This window comes from Monodon monoceros, unplaced genomic scaffold, assembly GCF_005190385.1.
Source record: "Monodon monoceros isolate NGI ecotype Baffin Bay Population unplaced genomic scaffold, NGI_Narwhal_1 Super_Scaffold_5, whole genome shotgun sequence".
NCBI lineage: Eukaryota > Metazoa > Chordata > Mammalia > Artiodactyla > Monodontidae > Monodon > Monodon monoceros.
This window is the reverse complement of record NW_021703782.1, coordinates 93,839,001-93,855,833: the sequence shown is the minus strand read 5'-3', so window position 1 is coordinate 93,855,833 and position 16,833 is coordinate 93,839,001. Positions and strand designations below refer to the sequence as shown.

The 16,833-nt window shown below is 54.3% G+C and overlaps 1 protein-coding gene across 3 annotated transcripts in view; it reads left to right on the top strand.

The window, feature by feature from the left end:
* Positions 1–1,996: 1,996 nt before the first annotated feature.
* Positions 1,997–16,833, top strand: part of AKNA (AT-hook transcription factor) — a 47,708-nt gene continuing 32,871 nt past the window's right edge. For all 3 annotated transcript variants that reach the window (XM_029202386.1, XM_029202385.1, XM_029202384.1), the window contains exons 1-4: positions 1,997–2,200; positions 7,428–7,817; positions 10,874–11,913; positions 13,626–13,700. In XM_029202386.1, the coding sequence (XP_029058219.1) occupies positions 7,541–7,817; positions 10,874–11,913; positions 13,626–13,700 (1,392 nt within the window). In that variant the 5' untranslated portion in view covers positions 1,997–2,200; positions 7,428–7,540. The remainder of the gene's footprint in view (positions 2,201–7,427; positions 7,818–10,873; positions 11,914–13,625; positions 13,701–16,833) is intronic.

Here is a 16,833-nt window from a genome sequence, read left to right as displayed (position 1 = left end):
AGGGTTGGGAAGAAGTGGGTGTCAAGGAGATAGAACAGAGTGCACAGAAGGCTGTTCCCCTTGGGGTTTGGCGGCTGCCCCTAAGTTGGGTTCAGGGTTATCCAGGGGCCATGGGGCGTGCCTGGCATCAGCAGCCACATGACATTGATGGCAGTGCTGCCTGGGTTAATGGCCAGGGAGGGAGGGTGAGTGAGTGACGGCGTGTCAGGGGAGCCCGCCCCTCACACAATGGCCCACATGGTCACCAGAGCTGGCAGGGAGGGGCCTCATTAGGGTCTGGCTCTGTTGCACATTTGGCTGGGCTGCGGGTAGAGTCCCACCACCCAGATGAGGGTAAAAGGCAGGGAAGGGGATGGGGTGATAACTGGGATGAGGGCCGCCGGTTCTAGCTTTGCCAGATACTCACAAACTGACCTTGGGAGTATTCATTCATTCATTCATTCATTCGTTTGTATTCCAGACCCCCGGCTCTGCACTTTGTAAGTGTTACCTCTTTGGATCTTGGCAGCAGTGCTGTGGGGTGGCTACTCTTCTTATCCCTGTTATAGAAATGAAGAAACTGAGGCTTGGAGAGGTGAAGCCTCAAACGTCACAGAGTTAGCAAGAGGTGGGGCTGGGATTTGAACCCAGGTCTGCATTGACTGTAAAATGCATTTTTTTCTCCTACACGGGTGGTTCCCCAACCCGGCTGCTCACCAGAATTACCTGGAGGGCTTTTTGGACAATACAGAGGCCAGATTTTCTCCTTTTTCTTTTTGTTCCCTGAATCAGAATCCCTGGATCCTGGGCGGGGCCGGAGTTGGGAACCACACTGTGCAGGGACGGGGCACAGGCCACCCCTCTGCCCTGCTCCTGCCTCTCCGTCTTGCTCGCTCTGCTCGGGGCACACACACTTGCTGTTCTCAGGGAAAGCCCCGCTGGTTCCCACCTTGCCCTTGGCACTTGCCCTTCCTGTGGCTTGTTCCTGCCCATCTCTTCCGTCTGGTCCCTTGTTTGAATGCCACCTTCTCACAGAGATCTTCCTGGCCATCCCCAAACTCTTTGCCCCAACCCATTTTACTCTCTGACCCACAGATTGCCTACCAGGGCCACACATCCCAGTCACCTGGGACACTTAAAAATCGCCAATGGGGACTTCCTTTGTGGTCCGGTGGTTAAGACTCTGTGCTCCCAATGCAGGGGGCACGGGTTCGATCCCTGGTCGGGGAACTAAGATCCCTCAAGCCGTATGGCGGGGCCGAAAGAAAAAAAAAAATCGCTGATGCCCAAAGACTGAGTCTATGAGTCTGGGTGAACCTAGGCACCAGTATTACCGAAAGCAGCCCATCTCACCCACTCTGTTGCTCTCCATGTTTGTTTGTTTATTGTCTGTGTCTCCACTAGAGTGGAGCCAGGGCTTGGCCTGTCTTGTGCCCTGCCATTGAAATTCAGTTCAGTCAGCCAATCCCCCGCCTCCATGCCGCCTGGAAAATCCCACTCTAACTACAGGCCCTGTTTGGGGCGAGGACAGTGGGTGGATTGGCAGGAATCATTGCAGCCTTCCTGAGGTGTTTAGTCGCATATTGGCAGACAGGACAGAGAGTCAGAGCTGGAAGAGTGCCAAGCAAGCATCCAGTCTGGGCTCCCATTGTACAGATGGACACTGCCCTAGTGAGAGAGGGATCCTCGATCGAGTTCATGCCCTGGATGGTAGGGGCTACGGAGAAGACCCTCAAAGGGTTGAGGCTGCTGGAGACCTCCTTCCAGGCTCAGCATGCTGTGTGACCTTGGCCAAGCCTCTGACCTTCTCTGGGCTTTATTGTCCCCGCTCTGTACTTTGGCTGAGATGGTCCCAAGTTCGGACACTGGAAGTTTCTGTGAGTCCTTTCCTGAGCGGTGCCGACCTGCAGAGGGCCTGCAAGGGGTTAAGCTTCTCCTGCTCCCCCTCACTCTGCATGCAGACGAACCCCCTCCTTCTGACAAACACTTGTAGGAAATCAGGCTGGGCGCTTCCTGCCGAGGCGAGGCGGCCTCAGCCGCAGCAGGGGCGGGGAGAGGTGGGAGCGATGCTAGTCTGTGAGCAGCGACTGGGGCTGGCAGAGCGGCCTGGAGGCGGGCCAGGGCGCCATGGAGGCAGGGGGCTCCCCAGGTTTGGAACAAAGACTCCACATGCAGGTCCCCTGAGCCTGGGCCAGCAGGATGGTGGTGGAGCCCGAGAGAGGTGAGGGAGCCGAGGAGGGCGGGGGTTGGGGGAGCCGCCTTCCCCCTGGAAGGGCCAGTCACAGGCTCTCTGGGACAGTCCGGGCGGCTGGAGCAGCCCAGCCAGGAAGTTGCAGCTGTGGCAGCTGTATTACTTCTCTCTGGCTTAGGGGAGCCCGGCCCCCAGGGCAAGGGTGGATTTTGGGGGGATTTTCTCAAGCCTCAGGATGCTGGATACCAGCCAGAGCTCTGATTCTGGTCTCTGTGAACCTGGGCAAGTGCTGGTCCCTCTCTGTGCCCGGGGCGCCCTCATCTGCACATGGCGCGTTAGCCCCAGGGGCTGCTAAGGGGCTTCAGACATCATGCACGGGTGCGCAGCAGCCAGGAGGCAGCAGGGGGTCCCCACTAAAGAGTGGCCCCTTCTGCCGAGTAAGGACAAGGAGAGGGGCCAGGGATGGGCCGGCAGACCCAGCCAAGCCCTTCAGGCTGGCGGGGCAAGAGTCCGGAGCAGCAAGGGGCACCTTTCCTCTTTCTCCTCGGCCTCTGCTGCCTCCGCCGGAGAGAGCTGGGGGCAGGGTACGTCCTGAGGGGGAAGTGGCTGTGCTACACGGCTGGCGGGAACTGGTTTCTACACGGCTGGCGGGAACCCCTTGAGAACAGTAGGTCTGTGCCCTACCAGCTGCTCAGGGAGGGCTGCCGAGTATGGGGCTCTGAGCTCAAAAGCCCAGCCTTTCTGGAGGGGCCCAGCCACTTGGTAAGGGGGTCTTCCTTCCCCTTCCTCTCGCCGCCCCACCAAGTCTGATGGACTTGGTTTCAGAGTCACAAGCCGTGGATTTCAATCCCTAGCCACACTTCCGGACTGCGAGGTCTTGTGAAAGGCAGCCACCTCTCTGCGGCTCAGTTTCCACATCTGGGAGATGTCAGGGACTGGGTGGGAGCAAGGCGGGTGGTGCCTCGGAGAGCTCTGCTGGATGGTAAGGGGCTTGGGAGGGCATGAGGGAGCAGAAGTGGGCTGCGCGGCTGAAGTTGGCAGAGGAGAACCTGGGGATTGAGCCATAAAGGGAAGGGTCTCCACTTTTGGACCTGGGGGCAGCGAAGCCCCCTGGGGGTGGCTGAGCCACTCGGGAAGGGGACAAAGAGACCACAAGGGTCTCGCAGACCCTGGAGAGAGCCAGCGGCAGAGGTGGTGTGGATGGAGGGAGGAGACGTACAAAAGGACGGGGAATGGGTGGTGCCTCCTTGTGGGGCTAGTTTCTCCAGGGCTGGCAGGGCCCCTGAGCCCTGGAGAAAGCAGTCCCACAAGGACAGCCCAGCCCTTGAAGGGACTTAGTGCTCACGGGGCTCTCCTGGGCTCAGCCTCCCAACCCCACTGCCCCTCGGGAGCAGCCCTGTGCCCTCGAGAAGGCTGTCTAGAACCACCCTGTCTTTGGCCGCCATTCAGGGACCCCTGCCATAGCTCTCTGTCTAGTTCTGTTCGTACTTTCAGACCTCTGTGCCTTTGCCTGTGCTGTTCCCTCTGCCTGGAATGCCCTTCCTTATTCTTCTCCCCCAAATCCTCTTTGTCTCTCAGGCCCAGCTTAATGCTTCCTTCGACAGTAATCCTGTACCCACCCCCCCATCTGAAATTTTGGAACACTTTTACTCAGGTCTGTATTCCTCGTGTCTTGTGGTGCTTGGCACACAGTAGGAGGTCATAGGTTTTCTTAATTTGCACCCACTGGGTGCTCAATATATATCTTTGTTACTCTGAATTGGGACCTCAGGCAGGAGGAGGGGGTTAACTGTTTGGAGTCTGTGGTCCTCAGAAGCCAACAAGTCAACCAGGAACCTCAAAGTTCACTTAGCCCCACCCCTACCTCCCAGCCCACCCTAACAGGGCGCCACGCCCCATGGTTGCGAGAGCGGGTGGCATTTTCTCCATCTTACAGTGAGGAAAACCTAAGCCCAGCAGTTCACGGTGGATGAGCAGCACCAGGGCCAGAAGCTGGTCTCCAGACACCCTGCCTGCTTCTCTTTCACAGCAGCCCCGTGAGCAGGTGTCCTTGTCCCAGTGTGAGCTCAGCACGTGCTTGGCACTCATGTGTGTTTGTTGACTGACTGGCTGACCGACCTGTCCTGGACTCCATGGCACCCAGGGCTGTGGCGTGCGCGAAATGCAGAGCTTTTGCTCATGAGAGGCTCACAGGTTTGGGGGCCTGGGGAACATGTGCAAAACTCCAGCCAGTGACCGCAGCTGCCTCCAACCAGAGGCTTTCCCTAGTCACAGTGAGATTTCTGCAATGACTGAGTCATCCCAGGAGACAGGATGTTCCTCTTTGTGCACCCGAGGCCTCTGTGATTGGACAGGCTGCTCTGTGGCACGGCTAGAAAAAAAGCCCTTTAGAAGTCAAAAAAAACCCACACGCCTCCCCCAGCCACTTCCTTGGCGGAGGTTTCAGAAAGAGAAAAGCAAAGGCTTTTAGCACCTTCCACACCTGCCATCGTGGCAGGGTCCAAAAGGCCTAGTCAAGGTCAAAGGGTGGGCCTTGCCCGGGGCACTGGTTTAAAATGCGGACTCCTGGGCCCAGGGCCACGGAGTCCCGCTCTCTTCGGGTTGACCTTAGGGATCTGCATTCTTAGAGGATTCTTAAAAGCACTCAAGCTGGCAGGGATTTCCAAGAGGGGTACAGGCGCCCCGACAGGGTGTGGAAAGCAAGGATTAGAACTTCCTTTTAAAATATTTATTTTCTATTGGATCTTTCTAAAAATTCAATTTTAGTTATATCTTTTCTAACACGTAATGTATTCGTGTGAGAATGCATGCAGGTGATGTTATAAGAAACACATGTTAGGTATATGAGCAAATATATTTTTAACGATGAGTTGTGTGATTAAAAAAAAAACACTGGAGACCACTCACTGGGCCAAAATCGACAGTTCCAAATCTTTTTTTTTTTTTTTTTTTTTTTTTGTGGTACGCGGGCCTCTCACTGTTGTGGCCTCTCCCATTGCGGAGCACAGGCTCCGGACGCGCAGGCTCAGCGGCCATGGCTCACGGGCCCAGCCGCTCCGCGGCATGTGGGATCTTCCCGGACCGGGGCACGAACCCATGTCCCCTGCATCGGCAGGCGGACTCTCAACCACTGCGCCACCGGGGAAGCCCCAACAGTTCCAAATCTTGCTGTCACTAACCAGCTGGGTGATCTTGGTCAAGTAACTGTTCCATGCTGAGCTCTGGTTTTCTCATTTGAAGAATAGTTTTCCTATGACCTACTTACCTGTTTGGGGTGAGGGCAGATCGAGAACAGGCAGTAAAGCTTCTAGCCTGGGTGGGCACAGCGAGGGCCCAGCATATGTGGCGGGGGTCATGCGGAGGCTTACAGGGTGATCTGGAGGAAATTCAGGGAGGAGGGAGGAAGATTGTGTCGGGGGAAGAGGGTGAGGCCCCTGAGACCAGAGTGGGGACAATGTTAGTCCCCGTCCCCAGCCTTTGAGAAGGCGCCAGCCAATCCCTGGGGGACTCTCTATCCAGAAATAGTTGCCTGCTGACTTTTCCCAACGGTATGAACCAAGGCTCTGACCAAGACCCAATCGCACACGAGGCTGCAGCGACAAACACAGGGCGTGTCTGTCCTGGGAGGCCTGGAGTTATTCTCATTGTCTCCACGGCACGGAGGGAAGAGCCGGGTCGCGAGCTGCAAGGTAACCTCTCATGCAAGCCTTGTCCCGACCCATGTGCGGCTTCAGCCAAGGCCCCTCTGCTCTCTGGGCCTCAGTTTTCCTGCCCGTAGAGTGGGTGCTTTGCATGAGCTCCTTGGGTGGGACCATGCTGCTGCTCTGTCAGCCTTGTGTTTCCAGGGCTCAGAGGAAGCGCTTGGGGGTGTTGGCCATAGCGGGAGGGGAGAGGAGATGGGAGGGAGAGAAGGGAGAGAGGGAAAGGAGGAGAGGATAGAAGGCAGGCGGGGAGGAGCCCTTCTGCAGCCATCCTTCCCGTGCCACAGGTCCCTGGGCAACCAGGCTCTCCCTCTGGTTCATTCTCCCCAGGCAGCCAGAGAGAAACTTCTAACTGCACCTCGACGTGCTCTCTCGTGGTCTGCATGCCCACACTCTCTGCAATCAGAGCCCCAGCTCCTGCCCCCACTAGCACAGCCATCGGGAAACCACTTACATGTCGCCCCCTCCTGCCTCCAGGCCTTGGTACTTGACGGAACCCCTGCCTGAAAAATGTTTTTAATTGAGGTGAAATTCACATAACATAAAATTTAACCATTTTAAAATGAACAATTCAGTGACATTTAGTATACTTATAAAGTTGTGCAAGCACCACCTCTATCTAGTTCCAAAACGTTTTCATCACCCCGAAAGGACGCCTGTGCCCATTCAAGCAGTCACTCCCCTCTCCCCACTCCCCCAGCTAAAGCACTAGTCAGCAATAGGATTTACCTATTATGGATATTCCGTACAGTTAGAATCATACAGTATGTGACCTTTTGTGTCTGGCTTCTTTCACTTAGCATCACGTTTTTGAGATTCATCCTTGTAGCACGTGTCAGTGCTTCACTCCTTTTAGTGGCTGGACGATATTCCACCGTGCGGATAGACCACAACTCATTTGTCCATCCATCCACTGATAGACATCTGGGTTGTTGCCACCTTTTGGCGACTGCAAATAGTGCTGCTAGGAAAGTGCGTGTACACGTATTCGTCTGAGTACCTGTTTTCAATTATTTTGGATAATGGAATGCTCTTTTCACCGGTCCCCCACTCACGATCTGAAATCTTACCCACGAGCAGGTCAGGAAGGTTCCCAGAGCGCGTGGTCTCTAAATGGGACCTATCCTGACTTCCTGGGCCTGCCCTGCACCCCCAGGACCCCTCCCCGTGCTTTCCCATCGCTCTCACTTTGATCTCTAGGTGCCAGGTTGTTTGTCTGCTTCCTCCTGGGCCCTCAGTTCTCATGTGAGCAGGACCTGTGCCCCGGCGCCCACGTGTGGAGGCTGGCACATGGTAACAGGCACCAGCACACATGGGACACCTGCTGTGTGCTGGCCACTGGCCTCCTTATCCCATATCTCAGGTAATTTTATAAAACTCTTGAGAGAGAGAGGAATTATTACCCCAGTTTTACTGATGAAGAAATCCAAGGTGGAGGGATTTGGCCAAGGTCATGCAGGGCTTCTGACTCCAGAGTTCCTGCTGGTAATTTCTGATTCTGAAGAAAGGAGGGGATTCAAGGATTAATGCTCTCCATTTGATTGTGTCCCCGACAGGCCACAGGCAGGATGGCTGGTACTGAGAGGAGCCGGCGGGAACTCTGGTGCCCATAGGGGCAGCTCCATCTCCTGAAGATGAAGGGGCCCAGGTGAAACTCAGGCCAGGCCCAATGACCAGCTCCGGGACGGAGGTCCACTGGGCCGAGTCAGGCCTGGGAAAGGGGCCCCGGCGGAGGCGCTGGGCCTGGGCTGAAAAGGGCAAGGATGCTGATGGGAGTGGCACATGCAGCTTGGTAGAAGAGGCGCCCTTTCCCAGTGCCACCAGCCCTGAGCTCCTGGAGGACTTCCGCCTGGCCCAGCAGTGCCTGCAGCCACTGGAGTGGAGGGGCCCGGACTCACAGCCTGATGGGCACCCAGATCCTGAATCAGGAGAGTCTGCAGAAGAGGGTGAGACCGACTCCCCTGCAACCCCACAGTGGTGTCCCCCAAACATTCCCCCCTTCTGGCGGGAGGCAGGAATAGAGAGAGTTTCAAAAAATTTTTAAGTTAAAATCTACGAAGCCTACAATTTAAAATGTTTTTAAGATTTAAATTATATAAACAGTACTGTTCATTGCAGAAAAATCAGAAAATGTAAGCCAAAGGAGAAAAAACTAAAAATTACTTATTATCCAGATAGCTGCTCTCTTTCATATGTGTGTGTGTGTGTGTGTGTGTGTGTGTGTGTGTGTATATATATATATATATATATATATATATATATAAATGTAGCATGAACATGCAACAGTATTCTACAGACTCTATTGTAACTTGCTTTTTTGTAACTTAGTAGACATGAGCTCTTTCCCAGCTTATCAAATATTCTTCCACAATTTCTAATGTCTGCTTAGGAATTCCGTGGTGTGAATATTCTGTAATTTGTTGGGCCTCTTACTGCTGGGCATTTAGGTAGTTTCTCAGTTTTTGCTATTATAAATAGTGCAGAGATATGTCATTAGTATATCTTTGCACACTTAATTTGATAATAACGTTGATATTTTAAATTGCTTGGTCCAAGGGTTCTGCCCATTTCTACGATTTTTTAAAATCCCAATTAGCAACGAGAATGATGGCTTCCCTTGTTTTCTAAAATAACTGTTTTCTCTGCGTCAAGAACAACTGAGACTAAATTCCTAGCTTGGCTCAACAAGTCCCTTCTCCTCTCTGAACCTTGGTTTCCCCATCTGTGAAACGGGAGTAATAACACCTTTGAGCTTGATTACATAGTGATTATTGCATTCGAATATGAATGAAACGCCCCTGTCTTAGGATTCTGGGATCAGGCAGGACCCCGTAGATGTCAGAGAAGCCATCAGGCTGATAGTAGATTGTGCAGTGACCCCAAGTTCCTCATGCCAGGTCTGTTTAAAGTGGGGTCTGCCCACAGCTACCCACTCAGGAGCTATTTCCGAGCTCTCCTTAGGGAATGGTGACAGGGATGCACTGGGATGAAGGGGCAGAGGCATCTCTTCCTGAGGTCACATGGTAACCCCCTGCTGTAATGTAACAGCTGCTGCCATGTCCTGTGCCCTTACTGTGTGCCAGGCAAAGGGCTGGGCAGGGCGCAAGCCATATCTCCACCTTTCCTCACCACCTTCTTCCAGGTAGGAGAGAATAGCCTCCAGGTAGAGTAAAGATTGCCACAGAGGTCAGCTACTTGTTCATGGTGCCCTATGAGGGATCAGAAGGGCCAGGATTGAAGCCAGGTCTGCCCGGTTCCAAAGCCCGATCTCTTCATCCCACTGCGTGACCCCCATCAGCAGAGACTAACTTGCCTGCATAGCTGGGACCTTGCTTCTAAGTCCAGGACTGCTCTGAACCACTGCATGATCTTTGGCAAGTTACTTAACCTCTCTGGGCTTCAAGTGCGCTGCTGTAAACGAGAGAGACTCGCTGAAGGAGATTTTAAGGAGATGAAAGATGTAGAGGTGCCAAGGGTAGGAGAAAGAGCATGGGGAAGCAAAGAGTGATATAAGGGTTAGGACAAAAGTGCATCTGGCCAGAGCAGAGAGTCTGTGCTTGGTGGTACCCAGACTGTATCTCATGAAACCTTGGATCTGTGCCAGAGGCTGACACAGGGTCTAGGACAGAGGAGGTGCTCCATAAGCACTGACTGCACGGATGATGCACAGATGGATGAATGAATGGGTAGGTGGATAGGCAGATAGGTGGATGGATAGATGGATGAATAAGTGATAGCTGGATGGATAGGTAGGTGAGTGGGTGATGGATGGGTGAGTGGGTGGATGGATGGACAATTGAAAGGATGGATGGTTGGATCAATGGGTGAGTGGGTGTTGGATGGGTGAGTGGGTGGATGGGTGAGTGGGATGGATGAATGAATATTTCTTGAGCACTTACTATCTAATAATTATAACAACTATCCATTTTCTGGGAGCTTTGCATACCTTACTGTCCTCCTCTCTTCTTTCCTTCTTTTCAGTCAACAAATATTGAGCACCTCCTCTGCAAATACAATAATAAATAAAAACAGAGAGCATCCTTGCCCTCATGAAGCCTACGGTGTAGTGAGGGAGGAAAATATTAATGAAAGAATCACATAAATAAATGGAAAACTGCAGCTGTAATAAATATTTCAAAGTAGAGGTATTCAGTCATATGAAACCCTATAAAAGAGAGCTTTTGACCTAAGTTAGAGAGATCAGAGAAGACTTCCTTGATGCGGTCAAGGTTGAGTTAATGTATGAAGGACACATAGGAGTTAACTAGACAAAGGGAGGGAGAGAGGACCCTAGCAGAGGGATCAGCATGTACAAAGGCCCTGTGGTAGGAGAGGATGTGGCATGGCTAGAGCAGGGAGAGACTGAGGGGAACTATGGAAAGAGATGGGGCAGGAGAGCTAATGCGGGGTGGAGACAGGGACCTTAGGACCATATTAAAGGTTCAGCTCTCTCCTGGGAGCAACAGGAAGACAGTGAAGAGCTTTCATATGGAGAAGAGGAGGGAGGGTTGGGATGATTAGATGGCTGCTGCAGCGGTCCAGGCAAGAGAGGATGTGGACTTGGGCAAACCTGGCAAGAGAGGATGTGGACTTGGGCAAACCTGGTGGTTCTGGACTCTAGAGCAGCAGGTGAGCTTGAGAGCACCATAGGAGGTAATCAGGACAGGACCAGGTGACAGATTGGATTGCGGGGGGATGGGGGAGGGAGATGGCAAAGATGCCTCCCAGGTTTCTGCTTTGTGCAGTTGGGTGCGATGATGTTTCCATTTGCTGAGACAGGAAACGCTAGGGGGACAACCACATTTGAGGACTGAGTTTGGAGGACCTTTGAGACAACTAGAGGAGGTGTTCGAAAAGTATTTGGCCCTATGGGGGGATCGCTGGGCTTCTTGCCGTCACCATGTGATGAGGAAATGAAAGCCCAGAGGGGTGAGATGGCCTAGGTAGTGTGACACAGTGGGTCCAGACCTGGCGTATACTAAGCAATGACCTGTCTTTCCAGAGTTTGAAGCAGAGGATGTGGACAGCCCAGAGAGTTCCAACTTGCCACTCAACTGGCCCCCGCAGCAGTATCCTCAACTGGACATGACTGAAGAGGAGCCAGATGAGGCCCTGGGAGGTCCTGAGGTCCAGGAAGCTGGAGAGAGCTCCCCAAGGTTGGGGTATGACACTGATCTCAGCTCGGGGAGCAATGGGAACACCAGCCCCATGGCTCTGGGCTGGGGTCAACCCACAGGCTGGGTGGCTTCTGACAAACAAGCCAGTGGAGACAAACTTCGAGAACATTCTGAGTCTGCCAGGTCATGGAGCAGTGGAACTGTGAACCTCAACCCTAGTGGCAGTCTGGATTCTACCTGGGAAGGAGAGACTGATGTCCCCCCACCTGCTGCCCTGGCAGAAACTTCACCCCAGAGCTCCAGCCACCACCTCCTAAACTCAAACGATAGAACTGGAGGAAGCGTTACTCTGGCGACGGCCACGGAATTCCAGGAGTCCTCAGCCCCTCCAGCCCAGAGCGTCCAGTGTCCTGCAGATAGATGGAGGAGAGAAACCACCAGCCTCTCCTGCCCTCAGCCCGGGGACCAATCCTGGAAGCGGACACACATATCACCTAAGCCGCTCCCTTCCCGATTCACCGGCTCCATCAGCCCCCTGAAGTCTCCACCTAGGCCAGCTCGACAGGACAGGCCGCCGCCCAGGCCGGGAGCCACTCTGGCTGGTCACTCATCTTCTGACACCCCCAAGTACGGCCGGGGGCGGCTGAACTACCCGCTCCCTGATTTCTCCAAGGTGGGACCCCGGGTGAAGTTCCCCAAAGATGAGACTTACCGCCCCCCCAAAGCCAGGAACCACAGCAGGCTGCCTGAGGGCCCTGCCAGGCCACTGATCTTCAAGTCACCTGCCGAGATTGTGCGGGAGCTGCTGTCAAACAGTGGAGAAGTCTGCCCGGGAGAGGACCCCCCTCCTACTCACCCCACCACCAGGTTACCCCAAGAATTTCAGACGCCCGAACAGGCCACCAAGCTGGTCCATCAGCTCCAGGTAAGCCCGACTCATTTCTACACCAAGGCACCTGTTGGTCTGGGTTGGAGGCTGGTCGGGGTGGGGGGCCTTGGGGCTCGGCCAGGGGTCCCCTGCGATGAGGACAGTCCCAAGCCCTTGGCTCAAAAAAGCAGTGATTGCACTCATGCTGCGAGGGTAGACCGTGTTTGTTTGTTTTTAACTCCTGCTATGAAAAACTCAAGACATATACAAGAGAGAAAATAGTATGACGAACCCCCATGGACCCATCACCCAGCGCCTGGCAACCTTTTTCATCTATGGCCTCACCTGTTCCTCCTCTCACCCTACTGGAGTATTCTGAAGCAATGTTCAGGCTTCAAATCATTTACCCCCAAATATTTCAGTGTGTGTCTAAAGATAAGGAATCTCTCTTAAAGATAACCGTACTCTCAGCATACCTGAAACTTAACACCAATTCCTTAATATCAGCCAACGTCCAGTCAGTGTTCACGTCTCCCACTCTGTCTCATAAATGGCTTGTTTATTTTGGTTTGTTCGAATCAGGATCCAAACACGGCTCAGATGTTGCATGCGGTCGATGTGCCTTTTCAAGTCTCTGCGCACCACCTCCCCACCCTGCCTTTCTGTTTGCATTCTTTGTCAAATCTCTTTCTTCCTTGTAATTTATTTGTTAAGGAAGGGTTTCTGTCCTGTAGAGTCTCCCACACTTTGCGGTTTGCTGATACACTCTCCGATGTTTCTTCACGTGTCGCGTTGTCTTCTCTGTGTCCTGTGTTTTGCCCAGTTAGAGGCAGAGGCGTTTTCGAGTTGTCGTCGTCTGTTTATTTCCCCCCAGATCAGGAGCTCTGTGGCGGTAGGGATTTTTTTTGGCAAGAGCCCATCATAGGTGGTGCCTTCAGGAGGTGTAAACTGCTTGCTGGTGTCTCATTTGTGGTGTTAAGGACCCCTGATGGTCGTTGCCTTGATCCAGGCTTTCACTGGGGGGGACAGAGTGGTAGTATCCTAATGCTAGCATTCCTTCTGCATTTATTTGCGGGAAATCTTCTATAAAGTGAAACTTGCCCTCATCAACTATTTGGTTACCAAGGCCTCGTTCACATGGGAAAGACAGGAGAAACGCTTGATTCTGCCCTTCTAATTACCAGTGTTCAGAACAACGCGTCAGTTCCCTGGCCTCCTTCAAAGGCGACCAGTGACACTTGTTCTTGCTTTTCCCCCCGTAATGACTTGTTTTAAGAAGCTCTTCAGTTTTGTGTATGGCAAATCGTGACTCTGAGTAAAGGCAACCGTGATTTTCAAGTCTTTTCTACTTCCGGACGCTTAGATGATTCAATCAGCCATTAAAAAATACTCATTAAGCACATATTACTTAACTCCTGGGAACAGAGCAGTGGGGAAGACAGATGAGGGCAGGGAATTCGGACAAATAAGCAAGTAGCTACGGTTATGCGTCGAGGCGAACCAGTCCAAAGGCCCCCATCCCTGACTCACTGTCAGGGATGTAGAAGAAGGGATGGCGGAGGAGTTGTCCTGCCACCCCCGACCCCCCGGAATTTGGCCGTGGGGGTCCGTATTGCACGTGAGCCTGAAGGGGTCTGCTGAGCTACCACTACAGAGCTCTTTCACTCCGAGGCACCCAGAGGCCCCCTTTGGGGAATGGGCTCCCTGCGAGGGGTCTCACAGTGAGGGGCCTGGTGCGTGACCTCACTGCACACCCCCATCTCCTGCAGGAGGGTTACCACAAGCTCCTCACCAAGTACGCCGAGGCCGAAAACACGATCGACCAGCTGCGCCTCGGAGCCAAGGTACTGGGCCCGGCGGGGTGGAGGGGGTGCTCGGGAGACCCTGGGGATGGAGGAACCCGGTCCTTCCTTGTTCTACCACAAGGTCACTCTGTGACCTGGGGCGGTGACCTTGCCCTCTCCAGGCTCAATCTCCTTTACTGTTGATGAACTTTGAGTCCTTGAATGCTGGAACCCAGGGTGCCCAGGAGTTTTCACCGGAAGCTCTCTCCTTCTAGATGAGCTCCGGAGTGAGACCACCTGGGCACAACTCCTGGTTCCGTTACTGACTAGCTGTGTGACCTTAAGGAAGTTACTTGGGCTCTCGAGCCCCAAGGGAGTAGCACAGAATTTCTGCTCAACCCCTGAGGCTGATACTTGCCAGATCACACCTTTGCCTTTCTCCTGCCCCAACTTCTCACCCACAGCTTCTCTCCTCACTGAATGTCTAGTGTGGGGCTGGGGGCTGAGGGGGCGGGGAAATCCACCACCCCTATCCTGCCCAGGCTCCACCCCGTCTAGGGGAAGCTGTGAATTCTGCACTTGGGCCCTTCCCCTTTTCTGAGGTGAGGCAGGAAGTGGGGCTCTCACAGCCCCTCCTGGTTTCTTGCTTACCTCTCCCCGCCTCTTGCCCCATCAGGCAGCAGTGGAGGAGGGGTGGGAGGTGGGGTGCAGAGACGCAGACCCTCCCTCTCACGACCGCCCCTCCCAACCCGGGCTGTCCCCATCACACTCCGAGACCTCTGCTCCTGCCAGGCCGCTGCTCTCCACCATCTAGCGACGCTTCTTTTGTGAAGTGTCGCCGAGGCAGCCACGATGAGGAAACGAAAGAAGGGGCCCTGTTCTAGGAGCAGGACTTCCGCATCCCCATACGCACCTCCTGACCCAGGCAGCTCCTTTCCATCCTGGCCTCCTTGGGCACAACTGTAAAAGGGGGTTAATCGGGCCTCCTAGGAGCCAACGGGCTCCCCTTCCTCCCCGCCCCCCCGCCCCATGTCTTAAGGCTTCTTCCACCTCTCTGAGGCAGTTTCAGGGGCAGAAGGGATGGGGATAGTAGAGGGCTTGGTGAGGCATCCTCTCCAGGGAAACCACATTTTCATGGCCGCAGGCTCCTAGAAGGTCCGAGGAGAAAGGAACTGGTCATGGGGTCCAAATCCTCAGCTCCCCTGTCTCACAGATCGGAGAATCAGGACCCCAGGAGGGGCATAGGTTGCCAAAGGTCAAGGTCAGGGTCAGAGGCTGGGAATATCTCCTCCCTCCCTCCTTTCCTTCCTTCCCGCTTTACTTATTTAAAGGAATGAGTTCGTGTGTGGAACATATGTACCTGGCATCTGGCAGGTTCCTCCTAAGAGTTAGGGAATATTATCGTGATTAATAGTATTAATATGAAGGTGTTCACTGGGTGCCCATGTGTGCCGGGCAGGGGGACACCATGGGGGCACAGCTGTGTGCGTCTCCCGGACACTCCCCTGTCCCAGTGGGGACTCACCACGTGCACCTACGCCGGCCTGGCTGGTGACCCAGACCCCTGCGTGTGTGAGGGGGCAGAGGAGGAGAGGTTGGAGAGGCCAGGAATGGTTCAGCACTAGCTCACCTGGTCTTGCTTTCTGGAAAAATGACTCCTTGGCCTGAGGGTTCTCCTCAAGAGGAGGGTGAGCACAGGTAAGCTGGACTCTTCCGGAAGCAGGACGATCCTCTCCGCGCCCTGGGAAGCAGTACAGGCAGGGCTGAGGAGGACGTGCAGCCCGAGTGGGGAGGGGCCTTGCTGGGCTCCACGGAGCCCGAGGGGGCCGAGATTCCAGCCGGGCTTCTCACTGTGTCCGGAGCTCTGTAGACTCTACCCCCGAAGGTTCGGGAAACCCCAGAGCAGCTCCCTACTCAGAGCCCTTGCCGGGGAGCCCAGTTCACAGAGGCGGAAGCGGTACTGCTCCCCCAGGCTGAGCTGGCTGACGTGACCTCCCCGGGGTCCACTGCACTCTGCTCAGAGCCCCCAGGGGGAGGGCTGGACCCCAGGCTGGGGATGTGGCCCTAAACACCCAGGCCAGGCCTGGCTCTAGGGCAGCAGCAGTGGGTGGGGACCAGGGGAAGGAGACTGGCGTTTGCGGAGCAGTAAAAAGGTACCAGGCCCCAGGCTGAGTACGCTGCCAGAGTCATCTCATTTGATCCTCTTCACAAGGGGAAACTGAGGCTCAGCCGGGTGGGGTGGTTTGCTCAACATCCCACGGCTTGTAAGGGATTACAAGTGAGGGATTAAACTATGTTTGCCTGGTTCCAGAGTGGGCACTTTTTCCCCGTGCCTGGGTGTGCCCAGATCGGGCCCTGGCAATGGGTATGTGGCAGAGGCATGACAAGGGAGAATGATGATGTTACAGTGATAATATCAATAGTAAAACATGATGTGTACAGACCACTGTCCTCAGTCATTTACCATGGGGGAAACTGAGGCACAGAGCGATCACTCAGCAAGTAGGTGCCGGAGCTGGGGTCGGAGCCCAGTAGCCCACAGCCCACCCTTTTTTTTTTCACGTTTAACAGCTTATTTATTTTTTTAGGTTTAACAGATCCAGACTAAACGATTGTGAGCTCTGCCACTGGGGAAGCTGACCAGGGAGTTCCAGGGCCGGGCTGGGGGGCACTACTGGATACCGTCTGGGGTGTGGGCAGGGAACCAGGGCTGGTCAGGAGTCACTGCTCGGTGACTAGCTTAGGGCCAGAGTTTATGGGGGTGTCCTGCATTCGCAGCTGTGTTGCCACCTCCCTCCAGCTGTTGTAGGGGGATCTGGAGGGGCTGAGACCGGAAATTACCCCAGAAAGAATCAGGGGGGCTGACATAAAACTGCCTTTCCTAAAGTGTGTGTTCTGATGGCCGCCTGGTGGAGGTGAGGGTGGGAGTGGGAGGGGGGAGGGGGAGGGGAGGGTAAGGATGTGGGGGAGGGAGGAGAGGCGCGGGGGAGGTTTGTGTGTTTGGAGGAGTTGGGGAAGCATTTCCTAGTCTCTCCACTCCCCGCCCCATTCATAAAGCCCATTAGCATTTTAAAGGCTGTGAGGAACCCATCTGTGCTGAGATTAGTCAGTTATTTAACCCTGTGTTTCCCGCACTCGTCTACCATTCCCTGCTTAACGCCCCTGAGGGAGCCAATCCAGCCTCAGCGAGCAC